At 41.5% G+C, this 14243-nt stretch overlaps 1 protein-coding gene across 8 annotated transcripts in view; it reads left to right on the top strand.

Annotated features, from left to right (window-relative positions):
• EPHA5 (EPH receptor A5) overlaps positions 1–14243 on the top strand; it is a 208292-nt gene that overhangs the window by 14987 nt on the left and 179062 nt on the right. For 6 of the 8 annotated variants that reach the window (XM_061994326.1, XM_061994325.1, XM_061994323.1 and 3 more), the window contains exon 1: positions 3606–3692. In XM_061994326.1, the coding sequence (XP_061850310.1) occupies positions 3624–3692 (69 nt within the window). In that variant the 5' untranslated portion in view covers positions 3606–3623. Of the gene's footprint in view, positions 1–245; positions 311–3605; positions 3693–14243 lie in introns of those variants that run through there. The other 2 variants (XM_061994328.1, XM_061994327.1) reach the window with 1 other exon arrangement.

The following is a 14243-nucleotide window of genomic DNA, read 5'->3' as shown; positions in this document are numbered from 1 at the left end:
GTGAGTGTATGTGTAAACCTATATACTGTGTGTCTTATATACACATATAAACACTATGTGCTTTATGTGTTTATTCCCTGCAAAAGATCAGATCCTAAGAACATAAAGGATCAGTTGTTTTTCTGCTTTACTAAAATCCAACTTATTTGGTAAATTATAAACAGCCTTTTAACCATAGCTTGAGATTTTTACTAAAGTTTTTAATCCATCAGTTTTCCTGAACAGTTTTTTTCTCTTACTTTCAGTGAATTTACTGGACTCACGCACAGTAATGGGAGATCTAGGATGGATAGCCTACCCAAAAAACGGGGTAAGTATCTGTTGTTGTTTGCTTTCTGTCTCTCTAATTATACTAATCATTTCCATTTGGAAAGTAGACCACTGGGTTTAAAAACTCCCTGGAGTGATTTGTTGGCAATGGAGGGGAAAAAAAAAAAACCCCAACCAAACAAGCTGTAGATGGAAAAATGGAGCAGTGTGGCTAAGGGATTGATTTATTTATACAGTAGAGCCAGCCACAAGTATTAAAAAAAAAAAAATGAGTCACCCCCCTCACTCCTCCCCTCACCAAGAAAATCCATGAAGTTATTTAATTTTTTAAAAAAAATCTAGTTTCCTGCTCTTCTTCAGCTTTTGGAGTAAATGTACAGCACAATTTTCTGGAAGCTTTTTTTTCTGAAACACAGGACATTACTGTTAGCTTTAAATGGTATGGGCTGTTCAGAAATACTTCTCAGGCTCACAATAAAATTATGGGAACCGATAACACTAGAACAGGAGCTGAGTTTTAAGCACCTTGAAGAATCCCCTACCATTACCTAAACTGAGAACTGAAAGAATTTGGCCTCTGGATTTGATACCCAAAATAAGTGCTGGAATTGAGATGCATTAATACCTTACAGTGTGTCCTCTTGTCCTGACTGCATCATATGTGCAGTCACTGCTGTGACTTTTGGTCTTTGGTTTGACTGGGGTTATACTGTAATAGAACTTTGGTACTGACTGGAAAGGGAGTGTTTCTGTCAGATTCGGGGAGCCATGTGCACCATGTAAGGTGAGAAAGTATCTATTCTGGTTTAGGCCCATGTAGGAACAAAGGACTACAAGTAACCTTAATGACCAAGGGCCTTTAGAACCCCATAAGTACAGGGAGGGCTCACTGGCCACTTAAGGTTCCAGGCAAAGCAGACAAGATTATTCAACTTGGGGAACAAAACAAAGGTTAATTTAATCCACCACCAATCAAAACCATAACAAACAGAAAACATCAAAGTGATGATGAAGAGAAAAAACAGCCCTTTAAGACCACCTTCCCCCCTCCCCTGTTCCTGGGCTCAGGGCCCAGGTCCCAGTGTCTTTACCTCCTCCCCGCAGTTGCACAGTGGGGCAGGGAATGGGGGTTTCAGTCCTTTCCTGATGGCTCCTGCATCTTGTCTCTCTTTAGGGCAGATGGGCTCCTCGCCAGACCTCCCTGCTCCAGAGCAGGGTCACCTGGGCTGCCCTGCACAGGCCACTCCATCCTGTGTTCATTCTGAGGGCTGCAGCTCCTTTCTGCCTCCTGTGTGGACGTCTGTGGCCCACAGGCTCTCCAGCATGGCCTGCGCCATGGTCGCTTCCTCACACAGTCTCCTGCCTGTCCGGATGCACTTGCCTGGAGCTGCTGGTGGCTCTCAGTCCTGTCATTGCCCTCCATGGGTTGCAGGAGCACAGCCTGTGTTCTCACCACGGGTTACAGAGGGGTTTCCAGTCTGTCACTCCTCCTTCCTTTTTCTCTGACTGTGGGATCTGCATGGTTGCCTCCATCTTGCCACACTCTTCTAGGTCCTCTTCTGCTGCAGGTTTCCCTCCTTAAATAATGGTGGCAGAGGCATCAGATTGGCTCAGGCAGTTTGGAAGTGAGTCCACCTCAGAGCTGGGGAATGTTTTGACAACTGCTTACTGGGACCAACTCTGCAGCCCTCTCCCCAAGCAAAAAGTGGCTCCACGCAAACCCATGGCAGCATCTAAAGACACAAATGCTGCATGACTGAGCCCTCCAACAGAGCAGCTCTCTCTTGGAATGTGTTATTCCAGAGTTTAGTCACCAGCTGAAACGAGCTGCTGAATTTTCTTGGACTCCAGTTGGATTGTCATAAAAATGGGGGCAATGTTTATGTAAAATGAAGCCAGCCCTGCATATACATATATATTACACACTGAATTAAAATCTTGCTTTCTGTATATTTTGCATGGATGGAAGGTTGTAGAAGTGTTAGCCTCACTCAGAGAAGCTGCATGTTTGTAGGCACTGGTTATGGCAAGGATGCAAAAGCTACATTGGGAGCTGAATTTATCTTTAACTCAGTTCAGGATTTAATCCTGTTGCAGTCAGAGTCAATCACAATATTTTTTAATCTATTGATTTAAAGCCTAGAACTAAACTTGCTCCCTTGTATATGTGGACATCAGAATAACCAGTACCAGATGAGCTGGCAGAGCCGTGTGATGGTACTGTGGCATGCCATAGAGATCCCAACATTGCTTTCTTAAAATGTTTTTCCTTTCTGAACACCTCTTGGTATTTTTCCTATGGTGTAAAGCACATTTGCTGTATATCCCAATATCCTTCCAGGAATGTCAGTAGAAAAATACTGGGCCTGAGGAGTTCAGAAGACTTCTGAGTCTACATGTGTAGATGAGTAAATGAAAAGCTAAATATCCTATGCGTAATCCTCAGTTGTGTCTTTTCATTATTTAGAGAGACATTTCTATATTTACAAGTTCAGTTTCCAAACAGGACCTGGAAGTGCATTCATGAATGCCATACTAATGATTACTGGCCCAATGGGGAGAATTTTTATCTTGACTTAAACTTCCACAAAGTAAGGCATTTGTGGTTTTTTTTTTTAATTTCCAGAAATCTTCTCTTAATCTCTTTGTTTTCATGGGACATCATAAAAAACATGAAACTAGTCAATTGTCTCTTTCTTGGCCTAATAGATTTGCAGTATTTTCTAAGTACTGATAAAAAGTCTTTCCAGACTTAATGTTCTGACTGCCTTTACCTCCTCTGTGGTCAGCTATGCTGCAGTCATACTGGTTGCTAATTTTTTTTAAACTATCTACTTTGTATTTTAAGTAACTCTCACTTCAGGATTTGAATTTGGAAAAGGAAGGAGCTTTAATTGACATCAGAGATATGCAAGCTGTTTTTTGAGATATACAAATTTGTTATCTTGGGATGTAGTCATAGGGAAAATATTGGAAGGTCAACAATATATGGGAGGGAGACTGCCCCCCCCCCCCCTCCCCCCCCATAGTCAGTAGACAGATGAGGCTTACAGGTGGACTTGTTTCATGTCTGTAATTCCAAGTAAGGCCTTGCGGCTACTTTAGTCCTCACAAGATTGGATCATGGACCACCGCCACCTTATCTTGTGAGGTTTTAGGAGAAGAGAGAGAAGCACTTTAGGGTTGCCTTGCAGGGGTTTGTCTAGCCTAGGTGCTTATTACAGATTTTAGTAGTGTCTGGTATCCGTGCAGCCTTGCTGGCCTTCATTTCCCCTGTGCACATAGAAGGTAAGAAAAATCCTTCTCTTCCTTCACAGGGAGTATTGAGGGACTAGTGGAAATGTGACTGAAGTATGCTGTGGCCAAGCAGGAGTGGAAACAATGTCTTCTGGCATGAAGAACTGGCTGTTTTGGTGGACAAGGTGCTTTCTTCTTTCTGCGGCTTTGCTCTGATGGGTTAACGAAACGTGATAATGTAGCTTCCTGGCTGACACAGGAGGCCTTCCCTGGCTGTGTGAGCTCAGCAGCTTGCAGCATTTGTACAATCGGCTCTTAAACCTGCAGTTACATTCGTCAGAGCATGAGCAAAGTCTTAGGAGGTCCATGTGGCCATGGAGTTCAGACAAGGGGCTTGTTCCCTGCTAGTGAAGTGTGGTCAACACATGCTAAAGGGACAGTTTGGACTTTGCTATGCAGTAACATTAAGTTTACCTTAACCTGAAGGAGGCTATTGGAGTTTCCAGAGGCTATACAGGAAAAGTCTGGTCCCTCTTGTGTAGTAGGAAGCTCTCCAAACACATCAACAAAACCACTGAGGTTGTACAGCAAGTCTGCAAAGGTTTTACCTCTGGACTGATTCCGGGGGTGCTGCTTAGGATTACCCAAACTGGGCGCATCAGAGGTTTAGGTGTGCTTTATATGGATGTGATAAGAGCTAGTTCCAATCTACAGAAACTGCCTGTGCCTGGCTAAGTATAAATTGCCTTAGCACTTAGCACGTGCTAAGCATACATTTTTATCATATGGAAGCTCACAGATGTAGGAAAAATGGTAAGTTCTGTAAGAGGAATAGCTGGGTCAGGTCAGGCAGTGTTTGTAGTCTGTATTGCCTCCTCTCCTCCCTCAATTTGGCAGGAGGCTCTGCATGATGCATTTTGACTCCCTGCAAAGCCATAGCAGGGAGAAAAGCTACAAAGAGCTCCCTGTAAACCTGTGCTATTTAGTCTTCTTTGGTCTGGACAAGTAAAAACAACCACTTTTAACAATATCCAGATAATTGCAAAAGTTGCTGATTAAAATAAATGCTGTCTTTTAGCGTGCTTGATTTTTTTCAGTGATTATGTCTGATTTTTGTTTCTGTGGCTATAACAACAGTGATTTACTTGTTCCAGACCTTCCCTCTTTTCAGGCTTTAATTGAAAACTTTTTTTATTAATAGTTTAGAAATACTCCCTGTCCAAATAGGAGTGCCACACACCTGCCTTGCTTTTGTATAATGGATCCTCTCTTATCTCCTTCATGTTCCATTGATTTCCTTGACCTTCCTGTAGCACAGAACAGGAAAACCTCTGTGGTCCTTGGGATACTGGCTATGTGCTGTGGCTCATTGCACAGCTCCATGTGCCAGGACATTTTTTTAATCTCAGACGGGAAAATAAACATGTACTAAGGAACCTGGTCTGGTGGAGATGTTAATAATTCTTTATTCATTGCATTCATTGCAGAAGATGAGAGAAGGAGGTGACTTGTACACATGAACAGCAAGAGGAAAAGCAGTTGCCCCTGCTTTTGGTGGCTAATAAGGCCAAATATCAGAAGTCAGAGAATAAATTCAGCAAGTTAATTCTGCAAGTTTTTTCTCATTTATGTAGCATGTTGGTGGGTTTGATTTTTTTTTTTTAAACAATTTTTTTTGTGAGTAGCATTTTTGTCTCATTCCTTTGAGGACAGGTACCCTAGGGTGCCTCTTTGAAGTTAAAAATAACAGCGGTTTAGATTACTCAGCATGGTTTGTGAATAGAGATACATGTTGCTCTCTGTTGATCTTAGTTGAGATAAAGATTTTTATAAAGGAATCCTGGATTGGAGGCAGTGTTTTGCCCTCAGGGACAGAAACAAAATACAGGAGGAGGGATAGGAGGTAGTGAAAGGAGAAGGAGGATTCTTGGCACCATTGAGCTGTGTGATGTAACTATGATTATAATTGGCATTTTCAGGGCAGTACTTTTGGCAGCCTGTGGTCTGGCTTGTTGTTTTATTTTGTGTTTTGTTTTGTATTTTTTTTTGTTTTTCAAATGCTGCTGCTCATCTGTGACCAGTGTAGGAGAGTAATCAGGGGCCCCAACTGACACCTAACTACCACACAGCCCCTTGCTCAGTCCCCCGTGGTGTAATGGGGAGAGACTCAGAATTCTGAGTAAAAGTGAGAAAACTCATGGGTTTGAAATGAAGACAGTTTAATAGGTAAAGCAAGTGTCACACATATAAGCAAAGAATTCATTCACCGCTTCCCATGGGCAGGCAGATGTTCAGCCACCTCCAGGAAAACACAGCTCCATTGCATGTAATGGCTACTTGGGAAGACAAATGCCATAATTTTGAATGTTCTCCTCTTTCTTGTTCATTCCCCGAGCTTTATTTGCTGAGCAAGACACCATGTGGTCTGGGATATCCCTTGGGTCACTTGGGATCAGTTGTCCCAGCTGTGTCCCCTCCCAGCGTCTTGTGCCCCCCTAGCCCACTTGCTGGTGAGGTGGGGCTGGGAAGCAGAAGAGACCTTCATTCTGTCTAACCACTGCTCAGCAGTAATGAAAAAATCTCTCATTTTTCGACACTGTTTCCAGCATAAATCAAAGTCCTAGCAGTGGTCCAAGGCTGGAAAAGACTTTTAGGATCATTGAGTCCAACTGTTAGTCTAACACTGCCAAGTCTGCCACTAAACCATGTCCCTAAATGCCACATGTATGTGTCTCTTAAGTACCTCCAGGGTTGGAGACTCAAACTCTTCCCTGGGCAGCCTGTGCCAATGCCCGATGCTTTTAGTGAAGAACTTTCTCCTAATACCCAATCTAATTCTCCTTGGTGCAACTTGAGGCCATTTCTTCTTCTTCTTCCTGTTACTTGTTATGTGGGAGAAGAAAGTAACAACTACTTTGCCACAGCCTCCTTTCAGATAGGTCAGTGATCAGGTTTCCCTTCAGCCTCCTCCAGGCTAAACATACCCAGTTCCTTCAGCTGCTCCTCATGAAGCCTTTTCTCCAGACTTTTCACCAGCTTTGGTGCTTGTCTCTGGAAACGCTCCAGCACCTCAATATCCTTCTTGTAGTGAGGGCCTCAGAACTGGACGCAGCACTCCAAGTGTGGCCTCACCAGTACTGAGTACAGGGGGAATGATTACCTCCTTCATCCTGCTGACCACACTATTTCTTGATACAAACCAGGATGCCATTGGCCTTCTTGGCCACCTGGGCACACTGCTGGCTCATGTTCAGCTGGTTGTCAATTAATACCCCCAGGTTCTTTTCTGTAGGACAGCTTTCCAGACACTCTGCCCCAGGCCTGTAGGATTGCATGGGGTGGTTGTGGCCCAAGTGCAGGACCCAGCACTTGGCCTTGTTGAACCTTCTACAGTTGGCCTTGGCCCATCATTCCTGCCTGTCCAGATATGTAAAATTCCGTCTTCTGTTACTGTTCTTTAGGTACTTCCATGGTCATTTTTGCTCATATCCTATGGAGCTGTAATGTTGCTGCATTTGTTTCATGACACTTGAATATATGAGTCAAAATCTAAAGAAGACAGCTGTGAAATGGAGAGATGTCTTGTGTGGAAAGGCTGATGTGGCTGGGTGTAGCATAGAGTATTGGACTGGCCCACAACAACCTTGAGGGATGCAGAGAAGAAAGGAATAACCTCTTACTCAGGTTTGCAACAAGGACAAGAAAAACAGAATTTCTTTCAACTAAGCTGAGTCAGGTTAAATTTGATGGAAGGTAGTTTCTACTGATGCATCTTTGGGGTGGAAGTGGGGTTTCTTTCACAGGAGGTCTCTGACAGCAAGTCAGACCATTGTCTCTGTTACTCTGGACAATTGGAGTTCATCTCTTCTGGAGGAACAATCCAGGTGAACTATTTTGGCCTTTTCCAGCCCTACATCTGAAGCTCTGCTCTCTGAAAGCTTGTCCTGAGTGTCTAGGGTGAGATCTGTTTTTGTTTCTCTATCTTTTTATCTTGTCCTCCTTAAAAACCACATGACTGTTACTCATTCAACACTCTGTATTCAAGATCCATTCCTCTGATACCTGCACGATATTAGCTGCAGTGTGTAGCTTCTTTTGAACACGAGTACCTTAGGCTAGACAACAGTTTTATTGAATAGCCTCACTGTTTTATTAGTCCTTTCTCCTGTCTTCTGTCTCAAGTTAAATCTTCTCACTCCATTTGAGAATGCTCTTAAACTTGTTTTCCTGGACTCTCAGCTTTCATTTGTACCCTGTTGACATGAATCAAACCTTTATTTGAGAGTAGCATCTGACACTATATACGTCTTATTAAAGGAGATCTAAAATGCTTAGAGTATTCTAAGGTACTGTAAAATAATACTAGTAAGATTAAGAATAAAGCAAATCTATATCTTGACTAGAACCGTATTACTGGAATAATATATTTCTATCTTGATCTTGAAAATCCACCACAGAAAGAAATGAAGGCTGATCCTTCAGCATATAACTTTGTAAATACAGTTGTCAGCATTAGGTTCCTCCATACAGGCTCATTGGGAAACAATAGTCTCCTTTCATGCTAAAAAGTCTTTTTTTTCTCTAGTGTCTAGGAATTATGTTTGTGGATAAAAGAGCTTTGAAGAGCTTTATCTCCTAAAACCATTGTTTTCTCTGTTACTTTTGTGCCAATGTTAGAAGTACTGGTATCCAATAGTAGTAACTGTACAATTAAAATCTGTAAATGTAGTCCTGTGGTGGAGACTGTGAAACTTTGCAGAATAAAATATTACCATTACAAAATGCATATGCAACAGCCCAGGGTTTATAAAACTTGCATTAGGTTTTTATAGCTTACATTGATGAATTTTTGCAGTGTATTACTTACTACTTCATATGGTAAATATATGTATCAGTGAGTTACTTGTCATATAATTGCGTAATCCTTTTCTAAGGCTTAAAATGCATTGGCCTTACTCCTGCCTCATTTGGTGGTATATATTTTTCTTCAGGTTAATGGCTTTTTCGGGTAACTAAATCAAGGATGCAGTCCTATTTGCTTTTCTTCTCACGTTGCTTATTCAGGAAAGCCAGCTCACAAAACATGAAATAAAATGTATACTAACTTCAGAAAGAGAAACACATAGTAGGTTTGTCTAGAAGAAAAAAACTTTAAATATAAAATTCCTGAAGATGGAAGCTACTGTTTTGTCCTCATGAACAGCTGCTGTCCTGTGTATTGCACAATGAATGAAGACAGTAGAAATAGAGGATTTCTTTCAAGACTTATCACCTAGCTTAAAATTAGTAAGGGGAGCTTTTTGATTGACTGCTGTCTTACTGCAAAGTCCTGATATGTGGCTGCTCAAGAAGTAGTTCAGCAGCTGAACATCTAGGACTGTTAGAACAAACTTTGATCCATTTTTCAAGTTATTAGTGGGACTAGTTCAGAATTTTCAGGGACTGAAATGTGCTCTGTTAGCTTGTCCTCATCACAAAACCAGGGTGTTTTTCAGTTGCTGAAAGCTCTGTGCATATATGAAAGGGGAGACTGGGATGGGGTTTTTGACTATTAAAAGAAAATGCTAGTATTTTAGTTGGAAACTCTTTTCCTCAAAATATTTTGGTTTTATAGTCTTAATTTGTCCTAAGATGCCTTCATTTTAGGAGAAAAAGCATGCTGAGCTATGTTATTTAGTGTGTTTGACTAAAGCAGGCGGTAATCACTAGGTCTGTCAGTTTTAATATTGAAAATACTGTAGCAAAAGAGATCAGAGATTAAGTGCCAGGAATACACATGGATGCAATTACATGCTTTCAGGGCTTGTGTGTTTAGTCTTCTCCAAAGAAAAGTGGTAGCTCCTCTCACCAGCTTTTAGGCTCTTCCCTGTATGAATGATGAAGCGCTGATGAAGGGAATGTGGGTGACGCCCAGCTATCAGTCATCTCTACACTACCACTGTGACATTGTATGCTGCCAAGCCTTTGTGATCGATTGTCTGGACCCTGTGCGCTGAACAGTGAGTATAAAAGAATTGCAGAACATGATTTGACTGCTGTTTCCTCTGCCTGGTCAGATGGTTTGATGGGAAAAAAAACCACCCAAAGACCCTGCTGTCCTGTGAGCTGTGAGCATTTAGAGGAGAGAGCAATCATTTCTTCCATGTGTAATGGGAAATTACTGTTCCTTATTTGTGTTTCACAATGGTTTACTGAAAACTCATCAGTGACGTAGCAGTGATTTACAGTTAAGAGTGACTGACGTTTGCATGTTAGTTTGATCCTCACCTTACCTGGGTGATCTTAGTAAGGCGTAATTTATGGATGAGCTGCAGATACCTTGGGGGGGACGGGGAGCAGGCAGGATTAGGCCTTGGGGATTTGGTAGGAAGCAAGAACTCCCAACATAGTGTTGATGGAGAACAACAAGGAATTGCCTGCTGAGCTCTGGGGCAGCTCCCAGAGGGATGGGATGGAGATGACAAGGAGTTAAGATTGTTGATGGCTTTCTAAAAACTGTGTCTGCTAGACCAGTCTGAAACAATTCCAGCACTGTTCTTGATTTGCTCCTTTTGCCACTTTCCAAGAGCCAAGATATGTTCTTGCCAAAATGCTCTGAGATGCATTTAACTTGTGTGTTCTCACTTATTTCTCTTTTGTGTTTGTTACTTCAGTGAGTACCAGGCCACTGCTGTGATTATATTAAATTCTTGATTTAATGAATTAAGAGTAGGGAAAAAAATCAAATTATTTTAAGCTGATGTGTTAAAATTCTTAGAAAAATTATCCGTTCCTAAAGCCTGAATTCACTTTGAGACCGTGTGTCTTATTGATTTTGGTGTGTATGACCTGCCTATATATTGAAACACAGAGAATAGTGTCCTGTAGATCTGTTACTGTGCTGAAATAAGATAAACAAGAGGCATGTAAAGACGTGTGCTTTCTATGCATAATTACCCTCTTTGGGATGCTTTCTTTCAGTATCAAAGATGAGATCTTTTGGCTCTGAAACAGGGGAAGGACCGAGCCTTTTTGCAGGAAAAAAATCTCATTTGACTTCAGCAGAAATATTTTTCAGCAGCTAACCTGGCCTTCATCTTCAAAGATCTTCCTATAACAGTAATAATTCTTCCCATAATATTGACAGTCCATAATGCTGTACAGAAGATACAGTTGGCAGAAAAAGGTAGTGCAGAGTATTTCTTAATGTGACTTGAGATGTTGGTGTACACTGTTAATCCATTTGCAGTTCTGTTCCAGTTATGAGGAAGAGCTCCAGGCTCGGCGTCATTCTGGTTCAAGTCAGCTCCTCCCCTGCCATGCCTTTGGCTCTGTTTCAGTTTTAGGTATTTCAGTTCCTCTCTGATGCAGATGTGCCACTTCTAGGGGAAAGTCCTGCTAAGATGATATCCCCAAGACCCAACTGAACCCAGCAAGTTACCAAATTGGGTGAGAAAATTGCCCATTTTTGAAAAGGAGGATTTAGACTTGCTCTTTTTTCCTCCAGCCACTTAGGAAAACTAGCACTTCCTGCCTGTGCTGGCAGCCTTTTTCACAGAGACCTCATTTTTTTTTAAATGTAATATTTTTGGTGGGGTAGGGGTGTCATCTTTGCATATTCAACCTACAAACTCCAGTTACAGCACTGATATTGCGATTCTCCTGGTTTCCTACTGTAGCCTGGTGGCCATTCTGAAGTTTGTCACTTGAAGTTGAGGGCCATCAGAATAACTTCTGCTCTGTACTCAGCACTGCTTGCTCCTGGTTTGGTCAACAGTAAAGGCAGGCAGAAATGTGGCCTTTGGTGGTCTTGTTCAGACACCTTGGGGATGTTCAGTTTTGGTTTATTTTACCTTTCTTTTCTTCAGAAATTGGAAAGAGACCCACTTGAGAGTTTTGTCTTGGTTTCAGACTTCTGAAGTGCTTGACTGGGCAGCTATTGGAGCTCCTTGCATGCCAATTTTAAGCACTGTTACAAATTGTAGGGCATGTGTTGTCTGTTTTAGTTGATTGCAATACAAATGTATGGCAAGCCTGTAAATTGTAGCCACTGTTGTGATTACAAATCATTACATTGATACGAGATTATTCGGTTTATCACAAATCCTTCTAGACTACACTATTAAAGTCATAACCACAAGTATAATCCTGTGAGATAAAGTCACTTCATTACACAGTCTCCTTCTGCTTTACTGTTTGCTTTACTTTGATGCCAGATGGAATAACTGGGTGTTCCTGTGTAGTTAATTTTGATGGCAGCATACATGCTTTTTGTGTCTCTGCTAATTCTGGAGTTTATTTTGTGTCCTTAAAAATATGGATATCAATTGATAACAGTAGTTGGGCAAAGCCCTGATGATTTCAGTTGTAGTGCTGTGAAAATTGACCAAAATATTGTAAAGTTTTAGAAAAGACTTGCTAGTTATGTCAGTCACTATGGATGTCAGATGATCAGAAAATAAATGAGTTGCTTTCATTGATACATAGCATGAATACATACATTGATGCATACTGTGAGCAAGTTGGTGTCTCCCTGCAAGGGCTGTGGCTGCAGTTGTTCTGCTGCAGAATTACAGTGAGGCTGCTGAACAGGAACAAAATGAATAGCTCACTTGGCAACAGATTTTGGACAAATTAAAACGTTTTTGCCCAGTTTCAGTTATCTGTCTCCTTTCATGTGTGGTACTTTTCCTGATGTTAGGTGTCATGATGCTTGCAGTGTGAAAGAGACCACAGTGAGCTAAGGAGTGGCTTGTGCCCATCGGCCAGAGCCCAGTGACTCAGTGTATTGGAGTAATTCTGATAAATACTCAGAGTGAGATAATCAAAACCTGTCAGGGGATTTGGTTGTTGTCCTACTTATTAATTTTAATGATAACTGAATATCAGTGCCAATTACACAGACTGTAAGCTCGACTTCCCTAGTCTTGTAGATTCTGTTTCAAAATGCTGCTTATTCAGAGTTTGGTGTCTTTAATTCAGAGGAGTGGTCTTGGTGTGGACAGGCAGGACAGGCAGGAGCTACAGTGTCCTTTGGAGTTGCAGTTACTAAGTCTGGCAGAGCCTGTTTCTGAGAGGCGTATAAGTGTATTGAACTGGCAAATGTCTTTAGTCCCCAGGGGATTTGGTTATGATGCTGCCTGTATAATGTTTGTAAAAGGCTTTTGCTGTGAAGGTGTTGGAGAGAATGCAGAGAATCTTAAGCAGCCCTTGCTCTGTGTTTGCAAAGCTGTTTTGTTTGATGCCACTAGCCCAGGTGAGCCTTTTGGACCCCTCTCTTCCCTGTCTCTTTGGGTCCAGCGTGAGTTTTTCTCCATGCAAGGTTAGCTCCTCCGATGCTAACCTGGGGTGTTTTCCCCCAGCACTGCTGTTTGCAGAGGTTGACCTCACTGAAGCTGGATGTACAGAAGTCCCTGTGCATCTCTCCAGGTGTCGTGGAGGGTGTTTGGCAGAAGGCAGAATCTGTGTTGTGCTTTTTTAGTATGATGGGCTTTTCCCAAATTAATTCCCTGGGATGTCTGTTCCTGCTGAAAGACCATATAGTGTCCCCACTGATCAAGGATGAAGCAAGCAACTGAGAACCAAAAGGGGTGCTAGGGTTAGTGTCCTGTGCTTTCTTGAACTGACATTGAGCCTAAGTTAGCATTGGCTTGATTGTTGACTTAAAAAACCACTATCTATCTCCTTCAGTTTTTCTAACCTTTGTTTTGTCTGTTCAAAAATAAAGCAACAAAGAGTGAAAACATTTCTTTTTCACACAGAATGCTGCTGTGACCAAAGCTATTACTTGGCAGATTTCCTTTTTCCTATGCTCTGCACAGTTTTAAATGTGAGAACCGAACTAGTTTTCTCCCATATTACAGTAAATAGATAAGTAATCAAAATCATATTAGGAAGGAAAGTTGGGCAACTCCCTACTGTTCAAATATGTTAATTGCAAATCATGGACATTCTAGACATGGTATTTCTTACTGACTTATGGTTTCCTTGCTGGTGGAGCAAAGCAATCAATTGAAAAAAGCACAATATCACAGTATTTGCTACTTCTTGTTATTTAAAAAAAAAAAAAAAAAAAAGAATGTGTGAGCTGAAGGGTAATGGTGATGTAGTTTCATAGGATTTAAGGCCAGCGGGTCTATTAACATGATGTTGTTGAATCTCCTGTGGTAAATGCAGTGTAGAAACTCATTCAGAAGTCCTTGCAGCAGGTGTGTAACCTTGATTTGACCTACACTGCATCTTCTGAAGTGGGATTTCTTCTTTGATGTAGTCTTCCTCTTAGGATGTGTCCACCATATCCCTTTGTAGCTTGTGCCAACAGGAAACTGTCCTTGTTACAAGAAAAAATAATCTTTCTAACTTGAACTCATCAAACTTGAGTTCTCAGTCAGTGGATTTTGCTATGACCCTTCTTACTAACTTTATGATCATATACTAGTCATGTCTCTTTCTCCTGCTACCACTCTGTTTCAGGCAACTACAGGCAACAAGCAAGTTAGCCACATCTCAGCCTTTTGTCAAAACTTTTGGACAGATTTTTGTCCTGTAAAGTAGGTTTTTTTATCGTAGTAGCTGTGGACTCTCTTTTCTGGGACCTCTACAGTTTCTTCTAGCTGGAGTATTGGCATTTGAAATGAAAATGGCTTTCTGAAAGTAGTCTTAGCAAAGCATTACATTATCTTTTTGTTTGCTCTTTGAGGCAAATGGATCACAAGGAGAACTAAGTCATTCTTGTGATGAAAGCCAAGTAGAAGTGA

This window comes from Colius striatus, chromosome 3 (assembly GCF_028858725.1).
Source record: "Colius striatus isolate bColStr4 chromosome 3, bColStr4.1.hap1, whole genome shotgun sequence".
Lineage (NCBI taxonomy): Eukaryota > Metazoa > Chordata > Aves > Coliiformes > Coliidae > Colius > Colius striatus.
This window is presented reverse-complemented; position numbering and strand designations above follow the sequence as displayed.